Genomic DNA, 13,929 nt, shown 5'->3' on the forward strand with positions numbered 1-13,929 from the left:
TTTCATTGGACACAACTTGACTCATATCTAATATGATTTTTAGACCTGTTTAACTTCCCAGTGGGACTCTAACTCTTGAGAGAAACTTGGTTAATCGCCCATGATCTTTTTTTTTAAAAGGGTCAAGAAGCCTTAAAATTCCATGGTCACTTTCTTGGCTACCAATCATTATGAAAAGAAATATAGAAACAGTTCATAGTCTGCCAATCTGGTAATGTTTTAATTTGTGGACGTCCAGAAGGACATAAATAGGCAAACCTAGCTACAAATAATCTACTGTAATTTTAAGATCTGTTCTGAGTTCAACACGTGGGATAAGTCAAGTTAAAACGCTAAAGCAAATAATATTATTATATAGAGTTGCTAAAAATACAAATAAATGTGCAGTCTATTAACAAATAGTAAAAAAGAACTCTCCATTATTAAGATTTAAAAAATCATAGTAACAGCATTATGTTTATATCATGATAGAATAAATTAACGTAAACTCTTTTGAAAACTGTTTACATTATTCTAAAATGCAGCCTTATCCATAGTTTATAAACAGCCACCCACCTGGGTATTCGATAAAACACCCTGAGGATTAATTCCTGAACTTATTTAAGCTTATGAATTACCTTCTATGTAAAAGTCCATGTTCCTCCAAATACATCAGTCATTTTCCAGGTTTGTTTTACATAAAGCTAAATCTTTCAGATCTGATTTATAGGTACGTTAATAATCACGGGTAAGAATATATGTAGTGCAGAGTTTTAAAACAGATTAACTTGGATAAGTTATTGAAATCACTTACCCGAGCGACAAATAAACAAAACAAAAGTAAGAGACTGTAGTAAAACTGATTATAAAATGGCAAGAGTCTGTCACAGAATCCACATTTTAAAATTCCAGAAACAGAGTTGCTATGCACATTCAAAATCTGCCAGCAAGAGCACTGCCTTGGAATCAATGAGACTTAAACATCTAAGAACCAAAAATCTTCAAGAACAATTAAAATAGATATTTCCAGTTATTTTAGATAAGCAAACAAATGCCCTCCTAAACCTAATGTCCTCACAACCTTCAACTTTGCAAAACTAACAGATCAAAGTTAACACAAGGACCTCTGTGCAAATTTTTCTGAAAAAAAGTTAAGTTTTAAGGTATAGTATATGTCGCAATACTAAGTAATCTATTGCAATAAGTTTCATTTACAGAGACAAGCAAAATGACCTTTAAATGTAACTAAAGCTTTCATCAATACTCACCTTTTATGAACATGCAAATTAAATCACCCTTTCAAAGGGCTACTAGGAAAGCTATTTAACTTAAAAGATTTATAAAGATTGCAAAAGCTTTTTAGAGAACAAGAATATCAGCAAAACAAAGAAACTTATTTTACATGCTAACAGCAACTTGATGAACTGCAAGCAAGACCCCCGATAAAACCCTGCAGTCAGCCTCAAAGTAGCAAGAGCAACACTTGGGTTCCATTTAAAGAGACCTTCTCTCTCGTCTTTTAACAATCTTAGAAATCTGTTCCGGAAACTGCATATCCATATAACAGACAGACAGAAATACAAATTAGACTCAGGGCTTAAAAATGTATAATTTTCTTTTTGTGTTTCCCATAAAACACATCACAGGATAAAATTAATATTCCACATTTATCATGACAAATCCAAAAGAAAAATTTCAAATTATGGACACTAACAAAAGTCCCTCAATATTAGGCATTTCCCAAGTTGTATTAAACTGTACTGAAGCAGTATCTCATTGTTCCTGTAAAATAAAGTTGTACCCAAAAAAAGATAAAATAGATTGCAGCACAAAATTTTACTAAAAAGTAATTAAAAACAAAAGTACTGCCTTTAGATGTCACCTTGCCATATTAAATAAATCCTAACGAAAGTGACATAAAAGCAAAACCCATCTCAGCAACTATCACCTAATAGTAACAAATAGAAAACATTATTTTGAATCCTTAAATCCCCCAAAGATTTCTTTTAAAGCCATAGATTTCCTAAGTATTGCATACACACCTAACGTTCTGTGCTGTGAACAAGGTGGAAAGAAGACACTTGCACTTAAATCTTGAAGCATCCCGTCCTGATGAACCCAGAGAAACTAATTTCTGCCATCAGAAAAGTCCTCCACCAGAACACCAAATAATGATATGCACTGCTCTAAAAGAAACAGCAAGCCGGGTTCTGGCTCTAGGAGGTCTCTCGAGGTACAATAATATAAACCTGATCAATTGCAATTAAAATCTGAACAGAGGCTTAGAACTTGAAGTCTTGGTGCTTTAGTTCTTGCCAAAAGCAGATGTGATTGGGAGCTGGAAGCAATTTCTCCTGGTAATTTGTGATGACACTGGGTAGTGCAGCCCCAGATTCCCCAAAGACAAACTCATCAGAGACTCTAATGTATGCATGACACATGAGGTGGCTCTTTTAGAGCTCAATTAATTGGGTTGAACATTAAGACAGCAAGTTCAGGACTTTTTTTTTTTTTTTTACCCCTTCTAGAGTTGCTTTTCCCCTCTTTTTAAAGCAATTTTTTGCCTTACCTTCTGCAAGCCATGTTTCCTGTAATTGACTTAGATCTTGAAAGAGTTCTAAAAAACAAGTCAGAGACATAAACAAAAGATTTGAAAACCTTTAGGTTCCATTAAATGGAACTGTTTGTCATGAAGTTGGTATTAAATCTCAATTTAATTTAGGGAGGGGAGTCAATATAAAAAGAAAATAGGATTCATGACTTAAATAGCTCAATAATCCTGCCATTGTAATTGCTAGTAAGCAACACTTCTTTAAAAAACTCTTAGTGAAATACATAATAAAGGCAGGAGTTTCCCCCTTTTAACCAATAATTTAATATAATAAGATCCGGGAGACCAAATACACATATACTAGGAGTCACAAAAAGGCTGAGGTGAAGGTGTGTCTATCCACGTAAACCTTTCTTAAACAGAGTCAACTCTCACAGGGGAAAGATTAGAAAGACTGCAAGTCATTTTCTTTTTATCTTCTGGACCTTATATAAAAGATTTAACAGAACATGGTATAATTTCTAAAGCACTATATGTTTTGAGGTTCAATGCCTCAAAACTGAAAGAGACAACTTTTGAATACAATGTTGTAGAGGAAAATTTCTACATTAATAGGTGTTACAAAGTCAAAGTGAGGTAATTCCCTGGCACCTGTTTATTACCAAGTCCAAAACTGTGTATTCTGTCATAGTAGGAGGGAGAGGGGTGTCCAATATGGATGAAGATTTGAGTTAAGTTTCAGAATTCAATACACCTAATCAAAACGGCAAAATCAACTTTGATAATTAAATCTAAGTAGATTAAGTTCATTATGAATGTTACCGTATGTCTGGAATAATTTATAATATATTGAACTCCTAGCCAACAGTGCATTTAAAAAAAATCATAATTTTTCAAATAGTTACTATAATTATTAATTAGGCCTTAATTACGATTCAGTGAATACTTGACGGCCTATAAACAAGATATTAGGACCTCACCATGTAGTCATTGAAATCATCCACGGAAAGTTTTATAATAGTATATGGTTTCAGTGTAAGGGGAATGGGAAATCAAGCAATCATTTATATTGTTTTACTTCTGATAAAGTAAAAAGGAGAAATTAAGTAGTATACGTGGCTGCTTATGTCCCACTGTGTTGGATATTTTAAAACTGTTATCTTAGTGTATGGGATTAGTTATATGCCATATGGACCAGAATATTTAAACACAAAAGTGATTAAAAGAAGGATGTCACTGTTAACTTTTTATTTCCTTCTTTCATTAGTCTGTGACAGGGCCATAAAATATCCTCCAATGCAAACTGTCACATTATGGTAATTGCTACAAGTAAAAGTCTCAATTAAATGCAGGAATTTGAAAGAATATTATTTTTAACCTAAGATTTAAGGGTTCCTCTTCTTTATGAGGGTAGGGAGTATAGGTAAAGACCAGGGATTCAGCCCAAAATCAAACCTCACCTTCAGAATCATGAGCCAGATCTCTGTTAATGAATTTTCTTTTCCTGACATTTGTTGGTTTCTCGTTACAATTTCTCCCACGCTGATTCTACAAAGGGAAAGAAAAAATCCTTTAAAAAAAATGTAAACCTCAGATGTCATATACACAAAAACACATGCATATATAAGTCTACTGGATCTTCTCTCTGCATAGAAAAATAAAAGTCCATAGTATCCAATCTAATCTTCATTTTCTGCGCTCATTTGACAGTGAAAGCTGAGAATTCAACAACCAGGGAGAGTTGTTACCAGCCAAGCGGAACACACTACTACTTATCAGTCCTGTATTCATGGCATCTTGGCATCAAAACATTAAGCAATCACACTTAAAGTCGTTTTCAGCTAGATTAAAGCTAGACTATAATACAGTGAGTTTTATTCTCTCTGATACCCCCCAAAACAAAAAGCATAAATAGAGTGGTGAAATGAAAAATATGAGGAAAAAATGAGACAAGAAAAAAAGAAAGAAAAACACCCCATGTAAACAAAAAGTGTCAGCATTAGTCTCAACTTCATTCTTTTCAATGTGGCAGACAAACCCAGCCAAAAACTTTGAGTGCAGCTGCTGCTGCCCTCCGTCTCCTCTTCCACTCATCTTGGGCACTTTAATCAGAAAAAAAAAGGGGGGGGTCTTAAAAACAAAACTATGCCTTATCCAAGTCACTGAAAGGTAAGCTCATTTTGAAGACTGGGCTTCTAGAAGCAGAGTCGCCCTACAGTGGCAACAAAGCAGATAAAGTATCTGCAATCCCAACCCCCTTACCCCCTCCCTTCTCATTCTCTCTCTCCTCCCCCCCCCCCTCCCCTCCGTTGGAGTCAAGTTTATAAACAGCAACTTTCGAACTGATCACTCACATTGGTGACCATGTAAGGCACTTGCTGGTCATAAAATCCATCCATTCTGCTGCTCTTCGCAAAGCTCAGCTCAGTGTTTTATATTTTGAGCATTTAGCTGGAGATTTCCTCGGGATGTGGACTTCTATCAACCTAGAGGGGAACAAGATGGCTTTTAGGCTAAAAAAAAAAAAAATCATGAATGAAGCTCTTGAATTTGCATAGCTAATTACCCTCAGACAGTCCCATTCACAAAAAATAACCCTCCCTACACAGCCTCCTTCACCTGGATCCAAAGAGAGCCAAGAGAGTTCACAATTTACATATTTTCGGCAGTAGCAAAAATCCGAACAAGAGGCGATGTATTTATTTACACTCTCGATGTTTCCCTGCGCGGTCGGTGTACCCCGGGCAGCTCTGATTCGCAAACGTGTGCAAAACTAGCAATGGCGATCAACGAGACTTGCTTTGCACCTAACGGGACTAGAGAGACGGAGACACCTCTTTCATAAGGATAGTTTTTGCAACCCACAACCATGCAATTATCTGGAGAGACATAAAAAGTTGTTGGAAAGACCCACCTGAAGGCCACGCTAGGCGAACGGCTGCAAAAAATTCCCTCCAAATTTAATAAAAACATTAATTATCGCCCAGCACTTCCCCCTTGGAAGCCGAAAGCGCCTCTGACAGAGCTCAATTCGGTGGTTTTTCCTCTACTTCTCCTCCAGGGGCCTCCAATCCAAACTGATGGATCGCTGCCTCCCATTGGCTCCGCGTCTCTTTCACAAGATCAGATTTCGAGCTGTCAATCAGGCGGCTTGCTGCCCCTTCTCGTGGATCTCTCGCGCCCCTCTTCCTACAGGGATGTTCCGCGGGCTGGCGCTGGGTCCACAGTCAGCAAACGCCTAAGAGGAAATCAGCTGCCTTCCTAAGCCGCTGCTTATTGTTAGGGCGTCCGGGACACTGAAGCCATGTGTCGCTAGTTCTCCTTACTGGTGTGTTAGGTCCACTACTGGGCTGATTTCCTAAAGCACTTTTGTTCGGTTCGGATACATACCCTGAAGTGCGATCCACCAAGCCTGTGCCTCCTTACTCCTCCGAATCGCCTCCCTCAAGATCTCCAGCCCCCTGTACTTTTAACCTGATAACGAACCCACCTCGCTCTATAGCCTCGTTCCCACTAAGCTTTTGGCCCAAATTCTTCCCCTATTTTTCAACATCCAGCACCACCATAATGGTTTATCAAAAATATATCATTTTATCAGCCATCCCTCAAGTAAAACAAGATATTATCGTTCATGGGACAGTAAAATAAAGAATCCATGAGTAAAATCACCTGGGAGCTGAGGAATTGCTTGTCAGGAGGGGGTGCATTGGGAGGAAGAATTAGCAGGACCACAGAGCAACCTAGGTGAAGAAAACTATAAAAAACAAATGTGTCCCACGTGTGTACTGGGACAAGGTGCTTCCAGTCCACTATGGAGGAGGGGAGGAGCGGGGAGGGAATGGGGTGGCTCGGATATCCTAGGGACTCGAACGTTTCCTGAGCTTTTGTTATGTATACAAGGAGGCGGAGGGTGTCACTTACTGTACTTGACGCTTTCACTTCCTCTCCAGCTTTTAAACAGCCCCAGCCGGGAGTGGGGGCGAGCGGGGTTGGGGCTCGGGTTTCAAGGACAATGCTCGCAACATTAAAAAGTGAGGGTTGCGACTCTGAAACCACTATCCCTGACGCGCCTAGGAGGCTTGGGGCTGTAAAAAGTCGTTAGAAAGCAGCCTCGGCCCAACAGTGGATGGGAGGCCGTGGGGATCTGACCAGGGACTTGGTGCACTGTGTTGAAATTCACTTGTGATACTGATGGCGACCAGACCAAAGGACGTTTCCGGCAGCTGTTCCGCCCGTAGGGAAACGTGCTGTAGTTCTCAATTTCTATAAAGTTTCGTTCCTTAAATGGAACGCTATGGAGACGCATTAAAATGAGAGTGTGAGCACACAAGACTCAATTCTGGACCCATGGAGGGAAACAGAAGGGTAAATACCTAAGCCAAAAAAAAAAAAAAAAAATTTGTAATAAACAACAGAAAAAGTGTTACTGGGGGAAACACCCAATAACTGTGGACAACAAGGACACCCACAGCGCATTCCCTGAAACTAGTAAATCAGAGTAGCCGGTGCAAACGCGCGCACCTACAAGCATTTTGAGCGGGAACTCCATTTTAACCCGGGTCAGAGAGGGGTTCTGTGCACAGTCGGGTTCGCAACGCAGGATAGAGACGCTCTGGGGTGCATTCTGAGGGTGCAATCAGGCGGGGAGCCAATAGCAAGGGTGTCCCGCCGCCCAGCATTCCCGGGATAACCCAGCCTCTGTAACGTGAGCAACAGTTTCCGAAGACCTCAGCAGCCAGAGCCGGACGGGTATCCAGGGTAACCGGGAAGGGGTGGAGCTTCAGGGTAGGCCCCCGCGAGGTTCTTGCCGCAGCCAATAACGTCTCGTGGTTTCCCAGCCCATTGTTGTTTATTGCTGACCTCGCAGCGCTCCGCTAGGAGATTGGCCGCTCCAGGGAAGGGGCGGAGCTTCTCCCGCCCCAGCAGCAACCTTTCGGCTCCATTCACAAAATTCCGGCCTTTCCTGGTCACGTGGTTGGGGGCGTGGAGGGGCAAGGGAAATGACACAACAAAGGCCTAAGTTTCCCAAACCACAAAACTTTTTTCTACCTCGCTACCTCCTCTGTGATTCGTCGCTGAGCAAATACTCTATGAGGAAAAGGAGCCTTAGGTCTGACAAGAGGAAAAGAAGTCGGAAATTAAAGGAAGGCTCGCATGGAGATAATCTCAGGGTGCACTATGAGAAAAGCAGTGAAAGGCTTTTCGAGAATTAAGTAGGTTGGGAAGAAAGCCTCAAGACAGACTAGTAACTTGCTGCTCCAAGCCATTGCTTTTAGAAGTGCAAACAGTTCGATTTCAGATGGATTTCAGTTTTCTCACCTAACTTCCTGTAATTTTCATTTTTACCTTGAATTTATCGCAGTTTGTTGTTAACTTTTTAAAGTTTCACTCAGGAATACTGCAGGATTTTGCTGGCTGACAATTTTAGTTTCCATTTCCCAGTCCCCACTTTTTCACAGGCTCCCAAAAGCACTCCCCCTTTTTCCCACCAACACTGGGCAAACAGAAGTGGCACCCTAATCCTAACACTTTACTTTGTTCTGAGGGGGGTCCATATTTCCCCCTTGGATTCTTTAAACGCACTCAGCTCTTAACTATTTGATCTTAACAGTAACTGAAAATGGTGTTATGTGAATAAGCAGACAGCCAGTCTCACTACAGCTCAGTTTTGTTGAGACAATTTTTCTGAGATTTATCTCACTTGCCCCTCCAGCAAGTGAACTTTTAGACCATTCTCCTCTCTCCCACTTTCTCTTCTGTCCTTTCTCTTTCTTTCCTGTTTGTGCTGCTATACCTAGTGAAACACCAGCTTTTAGTCTGACTGCTGTTTATCTTTTATGCTTGGCACTAGGAAAAGCCAATAGACCCAGTTGCTGAAGAATTGGAAGGACTAAAAATCTGTTTTTCAAAAAAAGTTACCATTGTGGAAAATGTCTACAGAGGCAGCTGTTCTATCCACAGAGAGGAACGTCAAAAGTTGCACAGAATTTCCACTACTTCTGAAAGTGAGTCTTTAAAAAAATCAGCTTAGTAAATGCCAGTCCTTGAATGGAAAATTTCATTTTGGCAGGATTTCAGGCAAAGAATGGCAGAGCAGAGGCCAAGAGGCTTTGACATTTATTTACTTCTATTTTGAAATCCCATATGGGTCTTGAAATAGGAGCTCTTGAGAGAAAGACCCCTCACCCCTCAAAAAAAAAAATTCATTTCTAAGTTTGGAAAGTTTTTAACTTTCATATAAGCTACTTAAAGCTTTATAGCTCCTTTGCTGTGAGTTAATAAAGTAAAATAATATTCATTAGTGGCTTTTCTGCAGTTAACTTATTATAGCATTATACTGAAAATGCATGATGTTAAATAGAGTTCCTAAAAGCAGCAAAAAAGAAAAATGATACTAGTTGTTTTAAATGATTAATATGATTAGAATTAAATTTGCTCAAATTAGGTTAATTAAGTAAAATAGTAGCTTTCATAATTCATTTCTTAACAATATTATATAAAGCAAATTGTTAATGGCCTAGTTTTCACAGAGCTACATCAAATTGATAAGGAAAAAATAGACTATTAAGTAGGTAAATGGGCAAAGGAAATAAACAAATGAATATAATTCCAAAGGAAAACTTAGAGACCTGCCAGAATGGCGCAAAATAATGAATGGCTTAGTGGGCTCCCTGTGAGAAGAAAACAGGGATTTGATGGGAGGGTGGACCCTAGGAAGAAGGTAAGGATATGAAAAAAATTGACACTGTATACAATGTGTTGACCCACCTCTCAACCCTGCCACTGTCAGCTTGGGGATATCTGCAAACTCTCTGAGAGGAGGAAATGCAAACACATGACTAAAAACTTCTCAGGGCACCTAGGTGGCTCAGTTTTTTAAGCCTTCAAATCTCGATTTCAGCTTAGGCCATGATTTCGCCGTTAGTCATAATATCCAGCCCCAAGTCGGCTGGGCATGGAGCCTGCTTAAGATTCTCTCTGTCCCTTTCTCTCTTTCTGAAAGAAAAAGAGAAAGAGAGAGGGAGAAAGAGAGAGAGAGGGAGAGAGGGAGAGAGAGAGGGAGAAAAGAAAGAAAGAAAGAAAGAAAGAAAGAAAGAAAGAAAGAAAGAAAGAAAGAAAGAAAGAAAGAAAGAAAGAAAAGGAAGGAAGGAAGGAAGGAAGGAAGGAAGGAAGGAAGGAAGGAAGGGGGAAAAAAGGAGAGAGAGGGAAAGAAAGGAGAGAGGGAAAGAAAGAGAGAGAAAGAAAAGGAAGGAAAAAGAAAGAAAAAGAAAAAAGAAAATTTAGAAAAAATTCTTAGCTGCTTTCTAAGTCAGAACATTATACACATTAAAAAAATGAAGAGCATTAAAAAATGTTCTAATACCCAGGGATGTCAATGTTGGGATAAGCATGCTCACATATATTGCTGGTCAGAGTTTGACTTTCTGCAACATTTTTTAAAATGCTTATTTATTTTTGAGAGACAGAGAAAGGGAGAGCAGGGGGGAGGGCCAGAGAGAGAGGGAGACAGAGGATCTGGATCCGAAGTGAGCTCTGTGTGGACAGCAGAAACCCTGATGCGAGGCTGGAACTCAGGAACCACGAGATCATGACTTGAGCTGAAGTTGGATACTTAACCGACTGACCACCCAGGTGCCTCTCTGCAACATTTTAAAAATAAGTTTACAATACCTACTAGATCCTAAAATGGACAATATCTATTAGATCCTAAAATTAGACACAGTGGAGGAAAGAATAAACAAAACTAAAAAGACAACCTATGAAATGGGAGAAGATTTTGCAAGTGACATATCCAATAAAGGGTTAGTATGCAAAATATGTATAGAACTTATAAAACTCAACACCCAAAAAACAAATAATCGAATTAAAAATGGGGAGAAGATATGAACAGACATTTCAGAATGGCTAAAATCCAAAACACAAGAAACAACAAGTGTTGGGGAAAATTTGTAGGAAAAGAAGCTCGCATGCACTGTTGGTGGGAATGCAAACTGGTACAGCCACTGTGGAAAACAGGATGGCGTTTCCTCAAAAGTTAAAAAATAAAACCACCTTATGATCCAGCAATGGCACTACTGGCTATTTACCCAAATAATACAAGAACACTAATTCAAAGGGATATATGCAGCAACTATGTTTACAGCAGCATTATTTACAGTAGCCAAAATAGGAAAGCAGCCCAAATGTCCATCAACTGATTGAGGAATGGATAAAGAAGATGTGGCATAATAAGGGAATGGTTTTAACAAAGTGTGATGCTTTCACATTTTGGAGTTCAATTCTGTTATGTATCCATTAAAAAGCATGCAATGTCCTTGGTCCTCAAACTTGAAATTGCATAAGAAATTCCTTATTAAACATTCTGCTTACTGGATAGATCCATAGAGTTTCTAATTCAGTAGTCCTGAACAGGGGTAGTTTGATTTTTAACTTTTGGAGGAAACTCCATCCTGTTTTCCACAGTGGCTGTACCAGTTTGCATTCCCACCAACAGTGCATGCGAGCTTCTTTTCCTTCAAATTTTCCCCAACACTTGTTGTTTCTTGTGTTTTGACTTTTAGCCATTCTGACAGGAGTGACATGAGACCTCACCGTGGTTTTAATTTGCATTTACATGACGATGAGCCATGTTAAGCATTCTTTCATGTGTCTGTTGGCCATCTGGATGTCTTCTTTGGAGAAATGTCTCTTCTGTGTCTCCCTTTCTCTGTGCCCCTCCCCCACTGACACTGTGTCTCTCTCTGCCTCTCAAAAATGAATTAACACTTAATTTTTTTTTTTTTTTAATTCAGACTTCTAGTATTGTTTGTCAAATCAGAGAATATTCTTTCATGGCAACTATTAGCTGGAGCTGGACACTGCTACTCCTTAAGAGGTAAAGGGTAAAGGAGCATGGGATCTCAATTTTGCTATGGTCTGTACTCTTCCCCAACCCCTGGTTTTCTTGTTATGTTACTCACCTGAACTCTTTAAGTATTTGCATATGTCAGCCCTAATTTACATGTGACAGATCATGTCAAATGAACAAAGAGACAGAATAGAGAGAATAATATATCCTATTTTTGTTCAAAATAAAAAAAATAATGTACATAAAAGTGTACTTATATACACAAATACGGATACACACACACACACACACACACACACACACACACACACACATATATATATATATATATATATATATATATATATATATATACCAATGTTTCTCAACATTTTTCATTATTGCCCCCCAAGGAGCCCTTTCAGACTTTTTTTTTTATCCCTAATTGCCCTCCTCCCATTAAATTTTAATACCACAGATACACTGTATATCTGTTCATGTCCTGTAATTCTTGGGAGAGTCAAAAACAATTGTAATACCTAACATCCATTCCTCCAAGAATCAATTTTCAACACTTGGGGGCAATATCACTGCCAACTGAGAATGTATAATATATATTTATAGTTCTTTTTTTTTTCTTTTTATGGATACTGTATTTATCTATACATATTGATTCTTTAAAAATTTTGTTAACATTTATTCATTTTTGAAAGACAGAGAGTGACACAGCGTGAGTTGGGGAGGGACAGAGGGAGAAAGGGAGACACGGAATCCAGAGCAGGCTCCAGGCTCCAAGCTGTCAGCACAGAGCCCGACATGGGGCTCGAACCCACAGACTGCAAGATCATGACCCGAGCTGAAGTTGGATGCTTAACCGAATGAGCCACCCTGGTGCCCCTAACATATTGATTCTTTTTATCATCAAAAAGAAAGACACATATCCATCTTTTATTGTACCTCCAGTAGATAAGATTGGAGGTGTGATGTAAAAAGTAACTAAATTTTTCTTCTAGAACTTACAATGGCTTGTTACAATATGCTTGTATTGTAGTCCTATTTCTTTAATCCATTAAAAGAATGAATGAATTAGTAGTTTAAATTATAATTTGTTTTGTAAGAATCATAGGCGTTCTCATTTGTAGAACAGCAATATATGTTGTTGGTCAGGGGTCTTAACTTCTAGGTGATACATGGTTTGGAATAACTGATAAGCAAAGAACAAAATACAAATCATTTGCCTTCCTTTAAAAAAGGACACCTTGCATATCTTTTAGAATTGAAAGCATGGTATTAGCAACTTTAAATAGCTAAAATAAAATAAAATAAAAAAATAAAATAAACAATAAAACAACAAAGGTCACCAAGCTCTACTCTTAGAGTTGTTTTCTGAACCACCGCAAGAGATACAGGTGTGGTTTCCCTGCTTTCCTCAAATGTAAAAGGTTAGTTAACAAAGGAAAAAAGGCTTTTAAAAGTCCATTTTAGAAATGGAGTTTTATTCTTCTGGGATACAGTTTGATTTAGAAAAATTTAAATCATTAACAAGTTAACCTTTTATGTGTATTAGACATTGGTAGGAATATTCATAAAGTACCTTTTCTAGAAAGTCTTCCTGGAAAGAGTTTGTTTTATCTTGTTATGATCCCCAAAGTAGAATTAGGAGAACTACTTATGGGCTCTCAAAGCCGGTATTTTTCCATAGTCCTAAATTATGTATAAATGTTTCAGACTGTACTTCATTTGATAAACTCATTAGGATCTTGATTACGAGTGTGTTCTTAGTCATAAAAGGCATATAGAAGGTGTTTAATGCTTGCTGCAGGATGAAAGAATCAGTAAATGGACAACATCCTGCTGAACTGCCTTACTGTACAAATATAAACAAATTTCAAATATTGAAGCAATGTTATGAGCAATTACTTTCTGAAAACAAAAGTTTACTGGACAATTGAAAAGGGCTGATTGATTACCCACGTACAAATGGTTTTTAGATAAAACTTTGCTCTTAAAATTATGGTCAAAAGGAAAATTGAAAGTGGCATTCAACTACATATATTTTTCGTATTTGTACATTTAATTCATTTTTTAAGAAAACATTCTTTGTGATTTCTAAGGCTTTGATATTTATATGACCAACATTAATGTATCTAAAATACAGAATTCAGAATCATAGCTTGTATCAATGTGACCTATTTTTAAAAAATTTATTAAATCAAGGGTTTGTAGTAGATGCCCTGAGATCCCTTACAAAAGCAATCCCCCAATTTTCTTATTTTTAATCAATGGCTGTGTTGACCTCAACCACATGGGGGAAAATACCATCTAGTAGTAACAGAACGGGGCATCAGAAAGTCATGGATTTGAATACTGACTCTAACACGAGTCAAATCACTTTATCTCTCTAAGACTCAACTTGTAAATTTGCATAATGTATATAAAACCTATTTTTCAAAACTGCTGTGAGGAAGAAATGAGCCATTGTACTTAAACTGCAGAGTTGGAACTCCATAAAAGTTGCCTTTCTTATCTGTTGGAACTTTACTATGACATAAGACAGTAGATCTCACTCTGT

The 13,929-nt window shown here is 38.3% G+C and overlaps 1 protein-coding gene and 1 long non-coding RNA gene across 13 annotated transcripts in view; one reads left to right on the forward strand and one right to left on the reverse strand.

Annotated features, from left to right (window-relative positions):
- ETV1 (ETS variant transcription factor 1) overlaps positions 1–5,944 on the reverse strand; it is a 92,831-nt gene extending 86,887 nt beyond the window's left edge. The window contains exons 1-5 of one of the 11 annotated variants that reach the window (XM_019825535.3): positions 5,445–5,944; positions 5,150–5,346; positions 4,885–5,016; positions 3,991–4,078; positions 2,549–2,596 (exon numbers count right to left, since the gene is read on the reverse strand). In XM_019825535.3, coding sequence (XP_019681094.1) covers positions 2,549–2,596; positions 3,991–4,078; positions 4,885–4,929 — 181 coding nt within the window. In that variant the 5' untranslated portion in view covers positions 4,930–5,016; positions 5,150–5,346; positions 5,445–5,944. Of the gene's footprint in view, positions 1–1,247; positions 1,384–2,021; positions 2,455–2,548; positions 2,597–3,990; positions 4,079–4,540; positions 4,714–4,884; positions 5,044–5,149; positions 5,347–5,444 lie in introns of those variants that run through there. The other 10 variants (XM_011280409.4, XM_011280410.4, XM_006929226.5 and 7 more) reach the window with 10 other exon arrangements.
- Positions 5,945–7,144: 1,200 nt separating this feature from the next.
- LOC109497789 overlaps positions 7,145–13,929 on the forward strand; it is a 29,427-nt gene continuing 22,642 nt past the window's right edge. The window contains exons 1-3 of one of the 2 annotated variants that reach the window (XR_002154214.3): positions 7,145–7,859; positions 8,382–8,535; positions 11,323–11,405. This is a non-coding gene — a long non-coding RNA (uncharacterized LOC109497789). The remainder of the gene's footprint in view (positions 7,860–8,381; positions 8,536–11,322; positions 11,406–13,929) is intronic. The other variant, XR_002737239.2, reaches the window with a different exon arrangement.

This window comes from Felis catus, chromosome A2 (assembly GCF_018350175.1).
Source record: "Felis catus isolate Fca126 chromosome A2, F.catus_Fca126_mat1.0, whole genome shotgun sequence".
NCBI lineage: Eukaryota > Metazoa > Chordata > Mammalia > Carnivora > Felidae > Felis > Felis catus.